Source organism: Haematobia irritans, chromosome 5 (assembly GCF_050003625.1).
Source record: "Haematobia irritans isolate KBUSLIRL chromosome 5, ASM5000362v1, whole genome shotgun sequence".
NCBI classification, from domain to species: Eukaryota; Metazoa; Arthropoda; class Insecta; order Diptera; family Muscidae; genus Haematobia; species Haematobia irritans.
Window position 1 is genome coordinate 52,252,326 of NC_134401.1, and position 25,465 is coordinate 52,277,790.

At 31.6% G+C, this 25,465-nt stretch overlaps 1 protein-coding gene and 1 long non-coding RNA gene across 3 annotated transcripts in view; both read right to left on the reverse strand.

Moving 5' to 3' along the window:
• px (MAP7 domain-containg protein plexus) overlaps nucleotides 1-25,465 on the reverse strand; it is a 220,091-nt gene that overhangs the window by 139,995 nt on the left and 54,631 nt on the right. For both annotated transcript variants that reach the window (XM_075309089.1, XM_075309090.1), the window contains 2 exons: nucleotides 13,625-13,844; nucleotides 8,862-8,968 (listed from right to left, as the gene is read on the reverse strand). In XM_075309089.1, coding sequence (XP_075165204.1) covers nucleotides 8,862-8,968; nucleotides 13,625-13,844 — 327 coding nt within the window. The remainder of the gene's footprint in view (nucleotides 1-8,861; nucleotides 8,969-13,624; nucleotides 13,845-25,465) is intronic.
• Nucleotides 16,912-17,608, reverse strand: LOC142241947 (uncharacterized). Its single transcript, XR_012723882.1, has 3 exons — nucleotides 17,416-17,608; nucleotides 17,081-17,320; nucleotides 16,912-17,018 (listed from the first exon to the last, which is right to left on the reverse strand). It is a non-coding gene; the product is annotated as an uncharacterized LOC142241947 (long non-coding RNA).

Below are 25,465 nucleotides of genomic sequence, written 5' to 3' on the forward strand. Positions count from 1 at the left end.
TTTATCTTCAATCAACTTTTTAATTGGAAATATTTTTGTGATATTTTTTTTGTGTAGTATTCGGCATTGTATTATTCGCTTATCCATTAATATATTTTTGTTGCCCATTAACAATTTAATTCCTAAAATGAATATTCGGAGAGAAATGGTCAGCGTGGTAAAGAGAGAAAATTAAATTCTACATTTTTCTCTTTTTTTCATTAAAATATTTTTCGGAGTTAGTAATCGGAAGAGTTTTGAATTTTTTCCCCATTTTCGACTTTTTCGGAGTTAGTTTTTGCTTATAGAAAAGCCAACGAAGTACGTCATAAGTAAGGAAAATATTCAATTTTTCTAATTTCTATCAATATTAAAACTAAACTCATGGGCATTTTCATTTAAGGGACTTTTTTTATCATTTTCGGACTATTTTAGTTATATATTCCTAACAGTTTGTCATAATTTCTCTACGTCTATAAGATATTCAATTTTCGGATGGGTATTATAGAACTGCATACATATTTGAAACTCGTTTAGTTTTATTTCCTAGAAATATTTTTTTTCGGAGTTACTCTCTGCATATAAAATACCCAACGTACAGAGCCATAGATAAGGAAAATATTCCTGTTACAATATGCAGCTATTTTACAGTTTGTTTCCTAGAAATATTTTTTTCGGAGTTAATTTCTGCATATAGAATAGCCCACAAACTGTGCCAGTTTACTCATTTCTATTAAGTTGAAGATACAATTCACCAGCATTATCATTTTTAGAGACTTTTTGTAATTTTCGGATTATTTTAGCTATATATTCCTAAAAGTTTGTCCTAATTTCTGTTACTCTATAAGACATGCAATTTTCGGAGTGTTATTATTCAGTCTTTCCTCCATATACAATATTTTTGCAACTATTTTAGTGTTTTTGTTTTTTTGCTAGAAATAATTTTTTCGGAATTAGTCTCTGCATAAAGTGTACCTAACGAATGTTCCGTTGGCCGCAAGTTCTGTTTGTCTACAATATTTGCAATTTTCGGACTGTTATTTTACGCTCTTCCATCCATTTAAGTTTGTAGTTTTGTTTTGTTTTGTTTTTTTTTTTTTTTTTTTTTTAAGAATCTGTACGACAATTTTCGGAGTTACGTTATTTTTAGCTCAAAAAGAATCTTATGTACCTTTTCAATATTTAAATTTCTCCGTTCTAGTCCACGAGGAAAATTGGGAAATTTCTACCAGACAACAGTCACACCTGGTAAGAGGGCTGAAGAATGTACGCTTTCCTTGGGGTGAAAGCCTTCTGGTATCAACCCCGAATTGTAGAACCGACAGCCCTCCAAAAAAAAAAAACATGGAATGTCCCATATCTAATTTATTGCTAATATGTACAGTGAAACATCTGAAAGGTTAACACTAACGGTCGCCTAAATTTTGTCAACATTTGGAAGGTGTCCACTTATGAGAGGTTAATATAGAAAACATCCCAAAACAACTGTCCACGTTTGGGAGGTGTCCGGTTTTCAGAGTGTCCAAGTTTGAGAGGTTTCACTGCACATGTAGGACGACGTTTAAGTTTTTATATTGAATGTGAATAACCTACAAATTTCCATCATTATTTATTTATTATAAATTTCGTATTTCCTCGTAATCGCTTTTGTTTAATTTTCTCTCATTTAAATTTTAATGAAATAATCAATTGCGATTATAAATATTATTGATTACAATCAAAGCCTCTATTAATTTTTAAAAAGGCAAACAGATGGATTTATACATAGTAAATTCCACCATACCACTAATCACATATATCATTCGTTGATTAAATGGTCAATGGTGTGATAAAGTGAGATTTATAGATTGCTAGGTATAAAAATTGAAAAAAGAACAAAAAAAACATTCATAAAGCATAGGCATAAAGGTAATTGAAATTGAGATTTTAATTCAAAAGGTTTATTGAATATAGGACCCATATTGTGTTTGTTGTCCATAGATAAGATAAAAATCTAGGAAAGGAAGTTATTCTCTAATCTATATTAGAAGAATATTTCATGGATTTTGATTTAATAGACTATGACAATGCAATAAAAGTCACTATACCCCACATTAAAACAAACCAACAAACAAACAAACCAAATAAGATTTACAAGGCTTATCTCTTATTATTATTCTCCGAAAGTGAGAACAATGAATTAGTTACTCTTATCAATTATTTTCATATTCTTCTCTCTCGCCCTCTCTTTGGGTGAGTAATTAGGTAGATAGGCGTTTGACTCTCCAAAGCACTACGATTAATAAAAATCGTTTTGGGAAATAGGAAAATTTCAATTCACCCTGGAAGAATTAGGGTTTCTGTAAGAATTAGGGTTTCCTTCGCTTATAGGATATTATGCCAAAATTTCTTTGCTATAGAAAATTTTAGCAAAATTTATTTGCTATAGGATATTTTGTCAAAATTTCTTTGTAATGGGAAATTTTGTCAAAATGTCATTGCTATAGGAAATTTCGTAAAAGTTTCATTGCTATAGGAAATTTTGTAAAAATTTCTTTGTAATGGGAAATTTTGTCAAAATTTTTGTAAAAATTTCTTTGCTAAAGGAAATTTTGTCAAACTTTAATTGCTATAGGAAATTTTGCCAAAATTTCTTTGCAATAGGAAATTTTGTAAATAATTCGTTGCTATACGAAAATTTGTCAATATTTCTTTGTAATGGGAGATTTTGTAATTTTTTTTTTTTGCTACAGGAAATTTTGTCGAAATTTCATTGCTCTAGGAAAGTTTGTAAAATTTTTTCTGCTATAGGAAATTTTGCCAAAATTTAATTGCTATAGGAAATTTTACCAAAATTTCATTGCGCTAGGAAATTTTGTCAAAATTTCTTTGTAATGGGAAATTTTGTAAATTTTTTCTTTGCTACAGGAAATTTTGTCGAAATTTTGTAAAAACTTCTCTGCTATAGGAAATTTTGTCAAACTTTAATTGCTATAGGAAATTTTGCCAAAATTTCTTTGCAATAGGAAATTTTGTAAAAAATTTGTTGCTATACGAAAATTTGTCAATATTTCTTTGTAATGGGAAATTTTGTAATTTTTTTTTGCTACAGGAAATTTTGTCGAAATTTCATTGCTATAGGAAATTTTGTAAAAATTTCTTTGTAATAGGAAATTTCCTAAAAAATTTCTTTGCTATAGGAAATTTTACCGAAATTTAATTGCTATAGGAAATTGTGTCAAAATTTCTTTACTATAGGAAATTTGGTCGAAATTTCTTTGCTATAGGAAATTTTGTCGAAATTTCTTTGCTATAGGAAATTTTGCCGAAATTTCTTTGCTATAGGAAATTTTGTCGAAATTTCTTTGCTATAGGAAATTTTGTCGAAATTTCTTTGCTATAGGAAATTTTGTCGAAATTTCTTTGCTATAGGAAATTTTGTCGAAATTTCTTTGCTATAGGACATTTTGTAAAAATTCTTTGCTGTAGGAAATTTTGTCAAAATTTCATTGCTGTAGGAAATTTTTTAAAAATTTCTTTGCTATAGGAAATTTTTTTAAAAATTTCTTTGCTATAGGAAATTTAGTAAAAATTTCTTTGTAATAGGAAATTTCATAGAAATTTCTTTGCTACAGGAAATTATGTCGAAATTTCATTGCTATAGGAAATTGTGTAAAAATTTCGTTGCTATAGGAAATTTTGTAAAAATTTCTTTGCTATGGGAAATTTTGTAAATATTTCGTTGCTATAGGCAATGTTGTAAAAATTTCTTTGCTATAGGATATTCTGTCATAATTTCATTGCTATAGGAAATTTTGTCAAAATTTAAATGTTGTTAAAAGCTCTCTACTACACGAAATTTTGCTAAAATTTCTTTGCTATGGAAAATTATGTCAAAATTCTGTAAGAAATTTGCTATAAGAAATTGTGTCAAAATTTCTTTACTTACTACGTTTTCTATAGAAAAACTATAATACAGCCTGGCTAAATTAGGGTTTCTATAGGAAAACTTTAATAAGGATGGCTGAAATTTCCTATAGCAAAACTTGTATAGGAACATCAATTTAGCCTGGCTGAATTACGATTTCTATAGGAAAACATCAATTTAGCCTTGCTGAATTAGGTTTTCTATAGGAAAACACCAATTTAGCCTGGCTGAATTTGGAAAACATCAATTTAGCCTGGCTTAATTAGGATTTCTATAGGAAAAATTTAGCCTGGCTGAATTAGGTTTTCTATAGGAAAACATCAATTTAGCCTGGCTGAATTAGGGTTTCTATAGGAAAACACCACTTAAGCCTGGCTGAATTAGGATTTCTATAGGAAAACATCAATTCAGCCTGGCTGAATTAGGTTTTCTATAGGATAACATCAATTTAGCCTGGATGAATTAGGATTTTTATAGGAAAACATCAATTTAGCCTGTCTGAATTAGGATTTCTACAGGAAAAAATCAATTTAGCCTGGCTGAATTAGGATTTCTATAGGAAAACATCAATTTAGCCTGGCTGAATTAGGATTTCTATAGGAAAACATCAATTTAGCCTGGCTGAATTAGGTTTTCTATAGGAAAACATCAATTTAGCCTGGCTGAGTTAGGAAAACATCAATTGAGCCTGGCTGAATTAGGTTTTCTATAGGAAACTTCAATTCAGCCAGTCTGCATTATGTTTTCTAAAGGAGAACTTCAATTCAGCCAGTCTGCATTATGTTTTCTAAAGGAGAACTTCAATTCAGTCTGGCTGAATTAGTTGTTCTATAGAAAAACTTCAATTCAGCCTGGCTGAATTAGGTTTTCTATACGAGATCTTCATTTCAGCTTGACTGAGTTAGGTTTTCTGTAGGAAATCTTCAATTCAGCCTTCTTAAATTAGGTTTTCTATAGGAAAAATTCTTTGACTTTTGTTTTTTATTTGTAATCTTCTTTCGAAATGTTACAAACTCTATAACAAATTTTCTATACTTCCTTGCTATGGTGTAGGGTATATTAAAAATGTTATTTATATACCCGCGTACATATCGATCACCTTTAATAAACCTTTGGCCCATTAATGTATGTCTGTTTGAACATTTTGCGATAACCTTTCATGTTATAATGGACAACTTTGGCATTGTTATCTTTTGGGCTACACCGTCTAGGTTCCTCACAAAATTTATAGTATATGGAATAAAATTAAACAAAAACAAAAAAACTCGCATCGATGGATGTCAGTTTAAGGCTGGTTGTTGGTGCTCTTTTTTTTTATTACTGGTTGCCGTTAAACTTTGTAGCGATAATCTGGCCCCTTGGCGATAACAAAACGAAAAGCCAAACAACTCAACAACGGCACAAATATGACGATGAGATGGATGTTATTCATTTAAATGTGAAAATTTCACGCGGTGATGATGGCTATGAAGATGATCACGATAGTGATGGCGATGATGATGATGATGATCAATAATCATCGAACACATTCATGAGTAATGTTTACGCGCAATCAATGATTTTCTATTATTGTTGTTCAGAAACAGAAAATATTTCCATTACGAACTGTTTCAACTGCCCACCACCATCGCCATCATCTGGCAGTCATTTATGCCACTCGTCACAAATATATGTACATATATTCTGGACAGATTTATAGATGGGAACAAAAAAAAATATTTGTAAATAATAGCCATAAAAACTAACCACCGAAGCCGAAAGTAGAAATTTGTAACCGAATTTAGACAAGAAAATTCTAAAATACAAAAAAAAATGAAAATATTCAAAATTTCTTTGCTATAGGTAGTTTTGACGATATTTCATTGCTATAGATTTTTTTTTTTCAAAATTTCATTGCTATATGACATTTATCAAAAAATAGGGAATTTTGTCAAAAAAAAAGTGTTCCTGTAGGAACATTTATCAAAATTGTTTTTCTATAGGAAATTTTTATCAAAATTTCTTTGCTGTAAAAAATTTTGTCAAAATCCCTATGCTATAGGAAATTTTATCAAAATTTCTTTGCTGTAAAAAATTTTGTTGGATTTTTTTCTATATGAGATTTTGCCAAAATTTCTAGCTATAAGAAAGTTTCTAAACTTTTCTTTGCCATTGGAGATTTTGTGGAAATATATTTGCAATAGGAAATTTTCGAAAAAAAAACCTTTGTTATACAAAATTTTGTTAAAATTTCTTTGCTTTAAGAAATTTATGAACATTTCATTGATGTAAGAAATTTTGTCACAATTTCTTTGCCTTAGGAAATTTTGTCAAAAATCCTTTGTTAGAGGAAATTTTATCAAAAATTCTTTGCTATGCGAAATTTTGTCAAAATTTCAAAGCTAGAGAAAAAAATTGATAAAATTTCCTGTCGCAAACAAATTTTGACAAAATTCCCTAAAGCAAAGAAATATTGACAAAATTTCCTTTAGCAAAGGATTTTTGACAACATTTCCTATAGCCTGAAATTTTAACATAATTTCGTATAGCAAAGAATTTTTGAGAAAATTTCCTCTAGCAAAGGATTTTTGACTAAATTTCCTATAGCAATGAAATCTTGATAAAACGTCCTATAACAATGAATTTTTGCCAAAAGTTCCTATAGCAAAGAAAGTCTGACAAAATTTCCTATGGCAAATAAAATTGACAAAATTTCCTATAGCAAATAAATATTGATAAAAATTTCCTATAACAAAGATATTTTGACAAAAATTTCCTATAGAACAGAAATTTTGATAAAATTTCTTTAGAACAAAAAATTTGACAAAATTTCCTATAGCAAATAAATATTGATAAGAATTTCCCACAGCTAAAAAATTTTGACGAAATTGTCTATAACAAAGAAATTTTGACAAAATTTCCTATACCAACGAAATGTTGACAAAATTTCCTAAAGCAAAGAAATTTTGACAAAATATCCTACAGCAAAGAAAGTTTAACAAAATTTCCTATAGCAACGAAAGTCTGACAAAATTTCCTATACCAATGAAATTTTGACAAAATTCACTACAGCAGAGAAAGTCTGTCAAAATTTCCTACAGCAAAGAAATTTAGACAAAATTTCCTATAGCAAAGAAATTTTGACAAAATTTCCTATAGCAAATAAATATTGATAAGAATTTCCTACAGCAAAAAAATTTTGATAAAATTATCTATAGCAAAGAAATTTTTAAAAAATTACCTATAGCAACGACATTTTGACAAAATTTCCCGTACCAAAGAAATTTTGACAGAATATCCTACAGCAAAGAAAGTCTGACAAAATTCCCTATAAAAATCTGAAATCTGAATGTCTGACAAAATTTCCTATTGCAAGGAAATTTTGATAAAATTTCCTATACCAAAGAAATTTTGACAAAATTCCCTACAACAAAGTCAGTCTGTCAAAATTTCCTATAGCAAAGAAAATGTTGATAAAATTTCCCACAGCAGAGAAATTTTGACAAAATTTACTATCAAGGCAATTCTGGCAAAATTTCCTATTGCAAAGAAATTTTGACAAAATTCCCTACAGCAAAGAAATTTTGACAAAATTTCCTACAGCAAAGAAATTTTGACAAAATTTCCGACAGCAGAGAAATTTTGACAAAATTTACTATCAAGGCAATTCTGGCAAAATTTTCTATTTCAAAAAAAAAAAATTGACAAAATTTCCTACAGCAAAAAAATTTTGACAAAATTTCCTACAGCAGAAAAATTTTGACAAAATTTCCTATAGCAAAGAAACTTTAACAACATTTTCTATAGCAATGAAATTTTGATAAAATTTTCTATAGCAAAGAAATTTTGACAAAATTTCCTATAGCAACGAATTTTTTATAAAATGTCCTACAGCAAAGAAATTTAGACAAAACTTCCTATATCAAATAAATATTGATACAATTTCCTATATCAAATAAATATTGATACAATTTCCTACAGCAAAGAAATTTTGACAAAATTTCTTACAGCAAAGAAATTTCCTACAGCAAAGAAATGCCTTGATAGGAAATTTTGTCAAAATTTCTCTGCTGTAGGAAATTTTGTCAACATTTCTTTGCTGTAGGAAATTTTGTCAAAATTTCTTTGCTATAGGAAATTTTGACAAAATTTTCTACAGCAAAGAAATTTTGACAAAATTTTCTACAGCAAAGAAATTTTGACAAAATTTCCTACAGCAGAGAAATTTTGACAAAATTTCCTATAGCAAAGAAATTTTAACCAAATTTCCTATAGCAAAGAAATTTTGACATAATTTCATATAGCAAAGAAAATTTTGATAAAATTTCCCCACAGCAATGAAATGTTGACAAAATTTCATCAAGAAAATTCTGACAAAATTTCCTATTGCAAAGAAATTTTGATAAAATGTCCTAGAGCAATGAAATTTTGAGAAAATTTTTTACAGCAAAGAAATATTGACAAAATTTCCTATAGCAACGAAATTTTTACAAAATTGCCTACAGCAAAGAAATTTTGACAAAATTTCCTATATCAAATAAATATTGATACAATTTCCTATAGCAAAGCAATTGTGACAAAATTTCCTACAGCAAAGAAATTTTGACAAAATTTCTTACAGTAAAGAAATTTTAACAAAATTTCCTATAGCAATGACATATTGAAAAAAAAAACTCCTATAGCTTTAGGATATTTTTAGGAAAATTTAAAATTTTTTACATCTTCGGTTCTCCAACATTGCTTGGCTGTATCTGACTAATCGAACATCTCTATTACGCATCATTAATGGCAGTAGGAAAAAACTTGAAAAAAAGAAAGAAATGTATGTGACCCAGTAAAAATAATAAAATAGAATGGCATAATGATTTGACTCCATTCTCTTTAACCTCATTTCATGCTATTTCTACCCACTTGCCGCAACGATTGCCATTCATTAGAAATGATGAATTGATACTTGTAAATGGATATATAAGTTGGAATATTTTCAAGTTTTTACCTTTTCTGCTGCTGTTACTGAGGATGAGACCACAATTGATGACTGTTGAACACCTTCGGCACGACTAGAGTGTTTTTCATTGCATGTGGAACATATTTGCACCATACCTACAAATAGAAAAATATATATTTTTTATTATTCTTATTAATAAGTACTATTAAATCTTGTATTATTTGTTACAATTTTGCTTATTGGTTGTAATGGTAATTGTTATTTTATTAATTAGTTTTATTCAACTATTTTTGTTTCTATATGTTGTTTAGTTTTTTTTTTTTTAATTTTTTATTATTATTTTTAATTTGTGATAAATCAAATTTTTCATTTAAATTTTTATTACATTATTATACAAAAAGAAATATTTTTGTTTTTTATGTTTAGTATATTTAATTAATATAATTATTATTATATTCGAATTTTTAGAATGAAAAAGGCTTAAGAAATTTTTGAGTCATTGAGAATAAAATGCTCATTTTAGAAATTGGATTTATTTTCAAGATCGTGGTTTTATTTTTCTATTTTGTCCTACTTTTTTCTACTTATTTTTTTTTTAGATTTGTTTATGCATTTTTGTGAAATAACATTAGTGTTATTTCTACCATTCATTATAGTTTTTAATTTTATTATTATATATTTTTTATTTTTATTTAATATGTTTGTTTTATTTTTATTTTAGTTTTTAATTGTTTTATTTTATAATTTTAGTATCACAAATTATTTTTATTTTATTTTATATTTTTGAATTATTCCATTTAAATTTTTATTAATTTTTTTAATTTACATTATTTTATCATTTTTCAAGCTCAAGATTTAATGTTTCATTACAAGTCATTGAGAATAAAATGCTCATTTTAGAAATTGGATTTATTTTCAAGATCGTGGTTTTATTTTTCTATTTTGTCCTACTTTTTTCTACTTATTTTTTTTTTAGATTTGTTTATGCATTTTTGTGAAATAACATTAGTGTTATTTCTACCATTCATTATAGTTTTTAATTTTATTATTATATATTTTTTATTTTTATTTAATATGTTTGTTTTATTTTTATTTTAGTTTTTAATTTTAATCATTAATATTTATAAAAATTTTAACTTTTTTTATTGTACGTTTTTAATTGTTTTATTTTATAATTTTAGTATCACAAATTATTATTATTTTATTTTATATTTTTGAATTATTCCATTTAAATTTTTATTAATTTTTTTAATTTACATTATTTTATCATTTTTCAAGCTCAAGATTTAATGTTTCTATTTTTTTCCTTCTTTGTTCTTTTTTCATTTTTATATATTTATTTTTTTATAATAATATTTAGATTTGTTTTTGGCATTTATTGTAATTTTTTTATTGCTTTTAATTTTAATATCATACGTTATAATGAAATGATTTATGAATATCAAGGTCATACGTTATATTTATTAAATTTTTAATTCACTTTTAGTTTACATCTTTAATTTTTATACCCTGCTCCACACTGTGGAACAGGGTATTATAAGTTAGTGCATATGTTTGCAACACCCAGAAGGAGACGAGATAGACACATGGTGTCTTTGGCAAAAATGCTCAGGGTGGGCTCCTGCGTCGATATAGCCATGTCCGTCTGTCCGTGAACACATTTTTGTAATCAAAGTCTAGGTCGCAGTTTTAGTCCAATCGAATTCAAATTTGGCACAAGTATGTGTTTTGGCTCAGAATAGATCCCTATTGATTTTGGAAGAAATCGGTTCAGATTTAGATATAGCTCCCACATATATATTTCGCCCGATATGGACTTATATGGCCCCAGAAGCCAGAGTTTTACCCTAATTTACTTAAAATTTTGCACAAGAAAAACTATTAGTACTATAGTCACGTGTGCCAAATTTTATTGAAATCGGTTCAGATTTAGATATAGCTCCCATATATATCTTTCGCCCGATATTGACTAATACGGTCCCAGAAGCCAGAGTTTTACCCCAATTTGGTTGAAATTGTGCACAGGGAATAGAATTAGCATTGTAGCTATGTGTGCCAAATTTGATTGACATCGGTTCAGATTTAGATATAGCTCCCATATATAGCTTTCGCCCGATTTACACTCATATGACCACAGAGGCTAATTTTTTGCTCCGATTTAGTTGAAATTTTGCACAGGGAGTAGAATTAGCATTGTAGCTATGCTTGCAAAATTTGGTGGAAATCGGTTCAGATTTAGATATAGCTCCAATATATAGCTTTCGGCCGATTTACACTCATATGACCACAGAGGCCAATTTTTTGGTCCGATTTAGTTAAAATTTTGCACAGGGAGTAGAATTAGCATTATAGCTATGCGTGCCAAATTTGGTTGAAATCGGTTCAGATTTAGATATATTTCCCATATATAGCTTTCGCCCGATTTACACTCATATGACCACAGAGGCCAATTTTTAACTCCGATTTAGTTGAAATTTTGCACAGGGAGTAGAATTAGCATTGTTGTTACGCGTGCCAAATTTGGTTGAAATCGGTTCAGATTTAGATATAGCTCCCATATATAGCTTTTACCCGATTTACACTCATATGACCACAGAGGCCAATTTTTTACTCCGATGTAGTTGAAATTTTGCACAGAGAGTAGAATAAGCATTGTTGCTATGCGTGCCAAATTTAGTTGAAATCGATTCAGATTTAGATATAGCTCCCATATATATGTTTTTCTGATTTCGACAAAAATGGTCAAAATACCAACATTTTCCTTGTAAAATCGCCACTGCTTAGTCGAAAAGTTGTAAAAATGACTCTAATTTTCCAAAACTTCTAATACATATATATCGAGCGATAAATCATAAATAAACTTTTTCGAGGTTTCCTTAAAATTGCTTCAGATTTAAACGTTTCCCATATTTTTTTACTAACATTGTGTTCCACCCTACACCCAGAGAAGGAATATAATCACCTCAAACATGTTTTAAGAGCAAAATGTTATTTTTGGGTGGTGACCATGTAACATGGTTTTCGCAACCAAGTTATTTTCTCGGAAATCATGTATCTGATTTCGACAAGCAGGTTATATTTGACGAGAAAATAACATTTTAGCGACAAACATGTTACATGGTTACCATACAAAAATAACATTTTGCTCTTGAAACATGTTTGAGGTGATCATATTCCTTCTCTGCGTGTAGTGCATTAGCCGACTTAATTTTGAGTCTATAGATTTTGTAGAAGTCTATCGAATTCTGTCCGAGTGATATTTAAATGTATGTATTTGGGACAAACCTTTACATATAGCCCCCAACACATTTGAGGGATGTGATATGGTATCGAAAATTTAGATCTACAAAGTGGTGCAGGGTATAATATAGTCGGCCCCGCCCGACTTTAGACTTTCCTTACTTGTTTTATATTATTTTGGGCCAAATTTTGTTTTTTGTTTTAATTTTATTTTCTAGTTATTAATTTCAATATCATACATTATTTTTATTAAATTTGTAATTTATGTCACTTCTTTTTTAATTTTTTTAATTATTTAATTTAATTTTTTATTGATTTTTTTATGTTATAATTTTTCTGCTGTTCTCTTTTCTTCTTTGTTTTTTTTTTTATTGTGTTTATTTAATTTTTTTTTTATAAAATTTTGTTTCATTTGTTTTTTCCCTCATTGTTTGTTTTTTCATTTTGTTTATTTAATTTTTTATAATATTTGTTAGATTTGTGGATACATTTAAAAAAAAAATCCTTGTAGACTAACCTTAGTGGCATTTATTATAGGGTTTCTTATTGCTTTTAATTTCAATGGCATACATTATATTTATTAAAGTTTTAATTTATTTCTATTTTTATTTTACGTCTTTAATTTTTTTATATTAGTTTGCATTATTATTTTTGGTTAATAATATCAATACCATACATTATTGTTATTAAATTTTTATCTTATTTTTTTTATTTTAATTCTTTAATTGTTTTTTTGTTTTTTTGCTTTTGATTTTATTTTGTTTTATAGTATTTCTTATTTATTTGTTAAAAGATTTACAACCATAATATATTATGATATATAAATATAAAAAAATTAGGTGCTAACAGCGAAGGTTTTTGACCTAGAACTTTTCTTATTGTTTTGAATTTCAATATCATAAATTTTCAATTAAATTTTTTAATAAATTTTTAATTTTTTTTCTTTATTTAATTTCCAATTATTTTTTATCAAATTTATTTTTTTTTTTTTTAATTTTTAGTTTATGTCTTTAATTTTTTTTTAAATAATTTTGCTTAATTTCTATTTGTTTATTTATATTATTTAGTTTTCATTTTCTTTATTTATTTATTTGTTTTATATTATTTGATAAATTGGTTTTATTTTAAGGTTTCATTTCTTTTATTTCATTTTTCTTATCACATTTTATTTTAGTTTTTAGATTTGTTTGCTTTTGGTCATATTTAAAAATCCTAACTTGGATAATAAGATTAGTGCTAGTATATATTTTTAGTATTAACTATAGTTGTTTTTTAATTTCAATACCATAAATTATTTTAGAATTTAATTTTTGAATTATTCTGTTTAATTATTATCTAAGTTGTTTCATTTTTCATTTTTAGTTCTTTTTTATTTTATTTTTTTTTAATTTTACGTCTGTAACGTTTTTAGTTAATTTTAATAAAGAAAAATCTAAATACTGGTCGAATGCAATAAAAAAGGTTTATTTTTTATGTTTAATATTTCACTTAGTTTCTTTAGTTTTTGTTCTTATTTTTACTTTTTTTTATATTTTATTGTATTGTTGCTAAAAATTTCTTAAAACTCCTACCTTGTGGACTAATGGGACTAGCATTTTTATAGGCCGTCATTGTTTTAATAAATGGATAATAGGGTTCACGTTCCGCATTGGGACAACAATAGACCAGTCTTAATTGTGAGGAAGGTGCATCGGTTCCACATGTATAACACACAAATTTAGTACGTTCAACGGCAGAGGAGGGTTTTTTTCTTAGGCAATAATTACGATCACTTTCGGGAATTTGATTAGTCTGAAATGAGAAAAACAAAACATAAAATAGTATGAAAAAATTGCGTTTGTAAACAATTGTTGCAAAAATTCAATAATTTTTAATCCTAAAAATATTTTATTATATTTTATAAAAAAAAAAAAAAACTTTTTATATATGTTGCAAAAATTCAATAATTTTTAATCCTAAAAATATTTTATTATATTTTATAAAAAATAGTTTCATATATGAATTAATTGTTTTTACTTTTTCTAATATTGTCATAATGGTATGCCCTAAAATATATATGTTACATAATCATTCAAAAGACAATATTTTTTCAGTGTTCCTAGTCATCTACCCTATCGATCTGTTCGAACGCTATTCGTATTGGTTTTGTAATAAAATACAATCTATATTTCAATTATAGTTTATAGACCATTTATTGGAGTCATCGTCAATATGACCCCCTATTATCATTTTCACGACAACAAATAAAAATTGAAATAAAGGAAAACCAATATGAGTTTAATCTATAAAATTAGATTAACTCTTAAGGTTATTAAATCAAAGCAAAAAATAGCTTTCGTTGTTGATTATAAATCGGAAATAGAAAAATGTCACATTCACGTGTTCAAATGGCGAGATAATGACAATGACCAAACCAAAGCAACAGAGGAAAATGCATTGCAGTACGATGTTTGATAAATAAACAGATTTGATAAGAGGACACAACATATTTATTAAGGTGTTTTAAAATCTATACAATCTATAAACTCCCGCTCGGCCACCATCAAAATGGTCGCATTGGACAAGGAAAAGCTTGATCGGGCACTGGTTTTTTGGATCTTTTCGCTCGATGCTGATCTTTTGACTTTTCCCAATTTTAAAAAAGTTAAATGGTCGACCTTTTCCACTTTGGATTATTTCTTCATTTTACTGAAATTTTTAGAATTTTGTAAGACATTGTGTAAGCTACCCTGTATTTGCGAAATTATTTCATTGACTTAATTTCAATTTCGTCAATATTACGAAATTTTCTACCAGTCTATAAAAAGAGAATTTTGAAATATTTAGAGAGATTTCATATCTCTCAAAAATTATATTTTCTGTCTCTCTCTCTCTTTGTAGCTCATATTTATTTCCGACTTATTTATATTACCCATAAAAATTATTGTTTGAATTAAATGTTCTCATTATTGTCGAAAATTATTCCCTATACAACTCATTTATATTGCAAAATAAAATAATAACAAATTTAATTATAACACATTTTAATTGTAGGCCTCTCTTTGATGCTAAATAAATGAATTGGCTTAAAATGTTAAATTTAATTAAATCCTATTTAGCATATACACACAAATTGTTTTGGCAGAATAAAAATTAAATGAACAATTGTTTTGTATTAAAGGTTTGCATAAAAGTCTCATTAAATAAATAGGTATGAAAATTATTTAAAACAAAAATAAATATGAACGAGTTTATTGACATTTCAAGAGTACTCATCTCTCCCTCAACGCCATCATCATCATCATCATCGTCAAAAGCCGGAAAGCGAAAAAAACCAGCGGGGGGAGGGGAGTGAAAGAGAAATAACAGCAACAGCAACAGTAGGGTCGCACAAATTGCAGAAATTAAAATGCCAACAAAAACAACACCACAGCAATCACAACCGCACCAGTGAATTTATTATCATGCTCTTCAAACAGAAAACATACAAACCCACACACACACTCTATAAGCCCATATACTGACATACACTCAAACTCACTCTCCTAACCAAGTCGAGACTTCTAACGACGACTCCATGAACTAAATTGCCAAAACAAACCATAACGACGAACAAAAACCTATATTTTGCCGCACGCTAAGCACTAACAGCAGCAACAACCACAACAACAACTATGCCAACACTTTGAAGAATGACTACAGCAGCAACAACAACAACAAAAACAGTAAGAAATACTGTTTCAAATAAATAGAAGAGCTCGTGGAAGCCAAAGGAGATGAAGAAGAAGAAGAAGAAAAAAAACAACAAACTAATAAAATAACAAAGTGTATATGAAATGTTTCTGTTTTTCGGTTTGGTGATTTTGATATTGTTATTGTGTCATGTTTTGTGTGCGCCCAAGTATGTCGATGTTGTTGTTTTTATTACCATTCTATGAACGGATGAGGAGTGTGTATGAATCCCAATATGAGTGAATGTGTGTGTGTGTGCGTTTGCATAGATGATGCTTGTTTCCATTATTTACAAAACTGCGGGTAAACACGAAATGTATCCATAAATATTTTGGATGATTAGAGAAAAGAAACCAAAATCAAATAGAAAAACCTTTCTCTCTGAAGGCCGGAAAGAGAAAGGATAGACTTAATAGAAAAGGAAAGCTAGACAGTTGTTGTTCTAACACTCAGCTGTTATAAAGCTGTTTGTTAACGACTTTTTCTCAATACTTATAAGAATCTCCTCTCCAATAACAACAAATATGTAGTGAATGCATGAATGAATAATTATGGGAATGAGAATAACGGCTATAGAAATTATAGAACTGTTGGTAGATGGGTAGACAGACAGCTACACACAAAAAAAAATTTTTTGATTTCAATCACGAAAATCGCGGATTCAATCATTTTTTTAATTGAAATGTCTTCAATCACGAAAATGATAGTATCAATCACCCATTTTGATTGAAAACCAACACGATTTTCAATTAAAAATTTAATTGACTTTTGTCACGGAATCAATTAATTGTGTGATTGAATCAATTAAAAACGTGATTGATTTTTAACATAAAATTCAATCACAGTTTTAATTGAATCAATTAAAATTTTAATTAATTTCGCGACAAAAATCAATCAACTATTTGACTCATTCAATTAAATAATTAATTGAAATTGGCTATAAATTTCGATCAAAAAATTTATATATTGCGACCCCAAAATCGTATTTAGTTTTATTTGAAATAAAAGAAAATATGTGTTTCTTATAAAACGTATTCAATATTTTATTATTTTTTGAATTATGCAATAGACAAATAAATTTGGTTCTTGTTATTTGTGTTTTGTTCTAACATAACTTACTAATACAATTACTATCAATAACAACTATAGGGTGAAAAAATAAATTATATAAATCATTATAATAATAACCATGTTAGCATGTTCCTTCTAATATGTAGATGCGCCTAGATTTCCAATAATTCAGCAGCCTGTAAGCTAAATTAGAACAATTTGAATTTAATTTTGTTCAAATAAAAATTAATTTTGTTAAACATTACCTGCATAGAATATCAAGTTCAATTCTTAGTTCCAGGTTACAGATTTATAATCTTCTTTTGTAGTTGTAGTCTTTTAGCATAAAAAGGTGTATTAAGGAGCTCGGTAATTTAATGTTAGTAACAATTCCTTTCCAAAATCCACACATTGAAATCGTCTATTAAAATTTGAACCAATGAAAGACAAAAATAATGGGAAAACAGTGTAGTATTTGGTATTATATTGATGATACTTCGTAAATTCTGGAAATAGAAAAAAATATAAATGGAAAATACATATTTTTATTATTTTCGGATATTTTTCATGTTTTTAAATCCAAAAGAAAGAACTTTTTTACCATTACATAATTCAGCTCATTAGTTTATATATCAGATATACTGCTCTCTACTTGGGTTCAAACTGAAAAAGGCAGGTAAAGCAAAAATGCAATTTAATGCCAACGCCACTTCCCAACTTCAAGGTGAATCTTCCAACAAACCCATACCGCTCTTGGTTTTAAGAAAACTAAGAGTGAAAAAAATTTATAATTTTAAAAGATCCAGACTGTACCCACTTTTTTGTTGCAAACATTTTCTTATATATTTGATAAAATGATGGAGTTGATGGTCAAGTGATTGGTCAATTTCACAAAATAAAATTGGTCGCTAAAAGAAATGAATAAAAAAAATATATTATTTTAGTCCGTTTAATGTAAACAGGCTTCAATGGAAACCCGTATACATATTTCACAATTTCTTACCTTCAATAAACGTAGATTGTTTTCCATTTTTACAATACCACAAAACACAAACACAGGTAATTTCAAATGCGTTCTCTCATATATTTTTTTCAAACCTTTACCACGTGGTCGTTTGTTGTTGCACACTTTATTTATTTCAACCCTTTGCTATGATTTGTTGTTGCGTTCAAAATATTTATGCACACATATTGAATGCAGCAGACAGAATGTCGCCAATCATGTTTTTCAATTTACGCGAAAAACAAAAAACCAACCGTTCGTTACGAGTTACTTCCACAGACTGATCTCTCCATCATACATTGTTGAATAAATACCCATTCTCTTGTTCTCTTTTCGCTCTTTCCATTGCTCAAAATTATTCAATTTCAATCACAAAGGTGATTGGATCAATCACACGTGTAATTGGAAACGGAAAAAATTTCAATCACGTTTGTAATTTAAAATTATTTCCGAATTGATTAACAAATTGATTGAATCAATTAATATTTTAATTGGAAACGTAACAAATATCAATCATTTTTTTAATTGGTTTTTATTCGGATTTGATTAAATAATTAATTGAATCAATTAACATATTAATTGAATCCGTTTCCAAATTCAATTAAGTGCTTAATTGAAAAAATGTTGGTGATAATTTTTTGTGTGTAGGTAGATAAATAGTTTATTCAAATGTCAAAACGTTAAGAAGATTAAATAATAATCATATAGATATGAGTAAAAAAGAAATTAGCCATAATTGTTTTTAATTAAGGCCAGAATATTCAGTATTGGGAATTTTCCCATGAATGAGGACGATATTTTTGCGTTGTGGACTTGGGGATTTGAAGGTAGTTTTGAGAAATTTCAGGGTATCCTCGACATCCTAAACAACGTTCTAGGTTTTAGCCTCTAAATTTTTATCAAGTATATTTTTTAATATAAAGTTGAAATATTTTTTGGAGGAATTTCCATTTAAACTAGGGATATTTGTGGACGAAGGCATTTTGAGGCACACATTGGTGAAATGGTACTAAATCAGCTTTAAAAAAGTATACTTGTTAGCCAAAAACAGTTAGGTTAGGTTAGGTGGCAGCCCGATGTATCAGGCTCACATAGACTATTCAGTCCATTGTGATACCACATTGGTGAACTTCTCTCTTATCACTGAGTGCTGCCCGATTCCATGTTAAGCTCAATGACAAGGGACCTCCTTTTTATTGCAGTGAAACAACTTAGAGAAGCTTTGAAACCCTCAGAAATGTCACCAGCATTACTGAGGTGGGATAATCCACCGCTGAAAAACTTTTTGGTGTTCGGTCGAAGCAGGAATCGAACCCACGACCTTGTGTATTGCACCAAGGTGGCTCCCAAAACGGTACTTTATAATCTAATGGAGATTTCGATTGGAAAAAATGTGCAACATTCTCGAAATTGATCGCAAAATATGAAGGACCCTGTCATAGCTGTTGGGTCCTGTATCCCCCACAATATTATGAATTAGCAATAACTTTGAAATATCATTTGGATGTAACACAAAGGCAACATATTTTTCGAGAATAGAAAACGCCCATGTGTGTGAAAATAAATTATAATGGATCTCGTTATAAAATTACAAAATGAGCGCCCCCTATATGTCAAATTTGGAACTAAAGTTACATTATAATGGATTTATGGTCAACAAATAATTGTAACAAAATGCACAAAACGCGCAAATTAGTTAAGATAATATATCAAATTGTATAATATAAGTCGAACTCTATCCAAAAAGGTGTTCCAATACTCCATAACAATCATTGGTATGGAGATATAGTACCTTTTATACCTTGTGTCTCAGAAAGCAAACAAACAAGTGTGGGCTGTCAAACCCTACGGGGACTGGAAGTAGAAACCGGGATCTACTCAAAAACACAAACCTTGTGTTCCAGACCCGTTGGGGAGCCGAGATATTGGCCACTTTGTGTTATGGGCCACTCATCCTGGAGAGAAATTTTCAAATTTAATCCAAATGGAAATATGTGGGCTGTCAAAACCTACGGGGAATGGAAGTAGAAATCGGGATCTACTCAAAAACACAAACCTTGTGTTCCAGACCCGCTGGGGAGCCGAGATATTGGCCACTTTGTGTTATGGGCCACTCATCCTGGAGAGAAATTTTCAAATTTCATCCAAATGGAAATATGTGGGCTGTCAAAACCTACGGGGAATGGAAGTAGAAATCGAGATCTACTCAAGCACATAACTCATGTGTTCCAGACCCGCTGGGGAGCCGAGATATTGGCCACTTTGTGTTATGGGCCACTCATCCTGGAAAGAAATTTTCAAATTTCATCCAAATGGAAATATGTGGGCTGTCAAAACCTACGGGGAATGGAAGTAGAAATCGAGATCTACTCAAGCACATAACTCATGTGTTCCAGACCCGCTGGGGAGCCGAGATATTGGCCACTTTGTGTTATGGGCCACTCATCCTGGAGAGAAATTTTCAAATTTCATCCAAATGGAAATATGTGGGCTGACAAAACCAACGGGAAATGGAAGTAGAAATCTAGATCTACTCAAAAACACAAACCTTGTGTTCCAGACCCGCTGGGGAGCCGAGATATTGGCCACTTTGTGTTATGGTCCACTCATCCTGGAGAGAAATTTTCAAATTTCATCCAAATGGAAATATGTGGGCTGACAAAACCAACGGGAAATGGAAGTAGAAACCGAGATCTACTCAAAAACACAAACCTTGTGTTCCAGACCCGTTGGGGACCCGAGATATTGTCCACTTTGTGTTATGGGCCACTCATCCTGGAAAGAAATTTTCAAATTTCATCCAAATGGAAATATGTGGGCTGACAAAACCAACGGGAAATGGAAGTAGAAATCTAGATCTACTCAAAAACACAAACCTTGTGTTCCAGACCCGCTGGGGACCCGAGATATTGTCCACTTTGTGTTATGGGCCACTCATCCTGGAAAGAAATTTTCAAATTTCATCCAAATGGAAATATGTGGGCTGACAAAACCAACGGGAAATGGAAGTAGAAATCTAGATCTACTCAAAAACACAAACCTTGTGTTCCAGACCCGCTGGGGAGCCGAGATATTGGCCACTTTGTGTTATGGGCCACTCATCCTGGAGAGAAATTTTCAAATTTCATCCAAATGGAAATATGTGGGCTGACAAAACCAACGGGAAATGGAAGTAGAAATCTAGATCTACTCAAAAACACAAACCTTGTGTTCCAGACCCGCTGGGGAGCCGAGATATTGGCCACTTTGTGTTATGGGCCACTCATCCTGGAAAGAAATTTTCAAATTTCATCCAAATGGAAATATGTGGGCTGTCAAAACCTACGGGGAATGGAAGTAGAAATCGAGATCTACTCAAGCACATAACTCATATGTTCCAGACCCGCTGGGGAGCCGAGATATTGGCCACTTTGTGTTATGGGCCACTCATCCTGGAGAGAAATTTTCAAATCTCATCCAAATGGAAATATGTGGGCTGACAAAACCAACGGGAAATGGAAGTAGAAATCTAGATCTACTCAAAAACACAAACCTTGTGTTCCAGACCCGCTGGGGAGCCGAGATATTGGCCACTTTGTGTTATGGGCCACTCATCCTGGAGAGAAATTTTCAAATTTCATCCAAATGGAAATATGTGGGCTGACAAAACCAACGGGAAATGGAAGTAGAAATCTAGATCTACTCAAAAACACAAACCTTGTGTTCCAGACCCGCTGGGGAGCCGAGATATTGGCCACTTTGTGTTATGGGCCACTCATCCTGGAAAGAAATTTTCAAATTTCATCCAAATGGAAATATGTGGGCTGACAAAACCAACGGGAAATGGAAGTAGAAATCTAGATCTACTCAAAAACACAAACCTTGTGTTCCAGACCCGCTGGGGAGCCGAGATATTGGCCACTTTGTGTTATGGGCCACTCATCCTGGAAAGAAATTTTCAAATTTCATCCAAATGGAAATATGTGGGCTGTCAAAACCTACGGGGAATGGAAGTAGAAATCGAGATCTACTCAAGCACATAACTCATGTGTTCCAGACCCGCTGGGGAGCCGAGATATTGGCCACTTTGTGTTATGGGCCACTCATCCTGGAGAGAAATTTTCAAATCTCATCCAAATGGAAATATGTGGGCTGACAAAACCAACGGGAAATGGAAGTAGAAATCTAGATCTACTCAAAAACACAAACCTTGTGTTCCAGACCCGCTGGGGAGCCGAGATATTGGCCACTTTGTGTTATGGGCCACTCATCCTGGAGAGAAATTTTCAAATTTCATCCAAATGGAAATATGTGGGCAGACAAAACCAACGGGAAATGGAAGTAGAAATCTAGATCTACTCAAAAACACAAACCTTGTGTTCCAGACCCGCTGGGGAGCCGAGATATTGGCCACTTTGTGTTATGGGCCACTCATCCTGGAAAGAAATTTTCAAATTTCATCCAAATGGAAATATGTGGGCTGTCAAAACCTACGGGGAATGGAAGTAGAAATCGGGATCTACTCAAAAACACAAACCTTGTGTTCCAGACCCGCTGGGGAGCCGAGATATTGGCCACTTTGTGTTATGGGCCACTCATCCTGGAAAGAAATTTTCAAATTTCATCCAAATGGAAATATGTGGGCTGTCAAAACCTACGGGGAATGGAAGTAGAAATCGAGATCTACTCAAGCACATAACTCATGTGTTCCAGACCCGCTGGGGAGCCGAGATATTGGCCACTTTGTGTTATGGGCCACTCATCCTGGAGAGAAATTTTCAAATCTCATCCAAATGGAAATATGTGGGCTGACAAAACCAACGGGAAATGGAAGTAGAAATCTAGATCTACTCAAAAACACAAACCTTGTGTTCCAGACCCGCTGGGGAGCCGAGATATTGGCCACTTTGTGTTATGGGCCACTCATCCTGGAGAGAAATTTTCAAATTTCATCCAAATGGAAATATGTGGGCTGACAAATCCAACGGGAAATGGAAGTAGAAATCTAGATCTACTCAAAAACACAAACCTTGTGTTCCAGACCCGCTGGGGAGCCGAGATATTGGCCACTTTGTGTTATGGGCCACTCATCCTGGAGAGAAATTTTCAAATTTAATCCAAATGGAAATATGTGGGCTGTCAAAACCTACGGGGAATGGAAGTAGAAATCGGGATCTACTCAAAAACACAAACCTTGTGTTCCAGACCCGTTGGGGACCCGAGATATTGTCCACTTTGTGTTATGGGCCACTCATCCTGGAAAGAAATTTTCAAATTTCATCCAAATGGAAATATGTGGGCTGACAAAACCAACGGGAAATGGAAGTAGAAATCTAGATCTACTCAAAAACACAAACCTTGTGTTCCAGACCCGCTGGGGACCCGAGATATTGTCCACTTTGTGTTATGGGCCACTCATCCTGGAAAGAAATTTTCAAATTTCATCCAAATGGAAATATGTGGGCTGACAAAACCAACGGGAAATGGAAGTAGAAATCTAGATCTACTCAAAAACACAAACCTTGTGTTCCAGACCCGCTGGGGAGCCGAGATATTGGCCACTTTGTGTTATGGGCCACTCATCCTGGAGAGAAATTTTCAAATTTCATCCAAATGGAAATATGTGGGCTGACAAAACCAACGGGAAATGGAAGTAGAAATCTAGATCTACTCAAAAACACAAACCTTGTGTTCCAGACCCGCTGGGGAGCCGAGATATTGGCCACTTTGTGTTATGGGCCACTCATCCTGGAAAGAAATTTTCAAATTTCATCCAAATGGAAATATGTGGGCTGTCAAAACCTACGGGGAATGGAAGTAGAAATCGAGATCTACTCAAGCACATAACTCATGTGTTCCAGACCCGCTGGGGAGCCGAGATATTGGCCACTTTGTGTTATGGGCCACTCATCCTGGAGAGAAATTTTCAAATCTCATCCAAATGGAAATATGTGGGCTGACAAAACCAACGGGAAATGGAAGTAGAAATCTAGATCTACTCAAAAACACAAACCTTGTGTTCCAGACCCGCTGGGGAGCCGAGATATTGGCCACTTTGTGTTAACACAAAGTGGCCAATATCTCGGCTCCCCAGCGGGTCTGGAACACAAGGTTTGTGTTTTTGAGTAGATCTAGATTTCTACTTCCATTTCCCGTTGGATTTGTCAGCCCACATATTTCCATTTGGATGAAATTTGAAAATTTCTCTCCAGGATGAGTGGCCCATAACACAAAGTGGCCAATATCTCGGCTCCCCAGCGGGTCTGGAACACAAGGTTTGTGTTTTTGAGTAGATCTAGATTTCTACTTCCATTTCCCGTTGGTTTTGTCAGCCCACATATTTCCATTTGGATGAAATTTGAAAATTTCTTTCCAGGATGAGTGGCCCATAACACAAAGTGGCCAATATCTCGGCTCCCCAGCGGGTCTGGAACACAAGGTTTGTGTTTTTGAGTAGATCTAGATTTCTACTTCCATTTCCCGTTGGATTTGTCAGCCCACATATTTCCATTTGGATGAAATTTGAAAATTTCTTTCCAGGATGAGTGGCCCATAACACAAAGTGGACAATATCTCGGGTCCCCAACGGGTCTGAAACACAAGGTTTGTGTTTTTGAGTAGATCTAGATTTCTACTTCCATTTCCCGTTGGTTTTGTCAGCCCACATATTTCCATTTGGATGAAATTTGAAAATTTCTCTCCAGGATGAGTGGCCCATAACACAAAGTGGCCAATATCTCGGCTCCCCAGCGGGTCTGGAACACATGAGTTATGTGCTTGAGTAGATCTCGATTTCTACTTCCATTCCCCGTAGGTTTTGACAGCCCACATATTTCCATTTGGATGAAATTTGAAAATTTCTTTCCAGGATGAGTGGCCCATAACACAAAGTGGCCAATATCTCGGCTCCCCAGCGGGTCTGGAACACAAGGTTTGTGTTTTTGAGTAGATCTAGATTTCTACTTCCATTTCCCGTTGGTTTTGTCAGCCCACATATTTCCATTTGGATGAAATTTGAAAATTTCTTTCCAGGATGAGTGGCCCATAACACAAAGTGGACAATATCTCGGGTCCCCAACGGGTCTGGAACACAAGGTTTGTGTTTTTGAGTAGATCTAGATTTCTACTTCCATTTCCCGTTGGTTTTGTCAGCCCACATATTTCCATTTGGATGAAATTTGAAAATTTCTCTCCAGGATGAGTGGCCCATAACACAAAGTGGCCAATATCTCGGCTCCCCAGCGGGTCTGGAACACAAGGTTTGTGTTTTTGAGTAGATCTAGATTTCTACTTCCATTTCCCGTTGGTTTTGTCAGCCCACATATTTCCATTTGGATGAAATTTGAAAATTTCTCTCCAGGATGAGTGGCCCATAACACAAAGTGGCCAATATCTCGGCTCCCCAGCGGGTCTGGAACACAAGGTTTGTGTTTTTGAGTAGATCTAGATTTCTACTTCCATTTCCCGTTGGTTTTGTCAGCCCACATATTTCCATTTGGATGAGATTTGAAAATTTCTCTCCAGGATGAGTGGCCCATAACACAAAGTGACCAATATCTCGGCTCCCCAACGGGTCTGGAACACAAGGTTTGTGTTTTTGAGTAGATCCCGATTTCTACTTCCAGTCCCCGTAGGTTTTGACAGCCCACACTTGTTTGTTTGCTTTCTG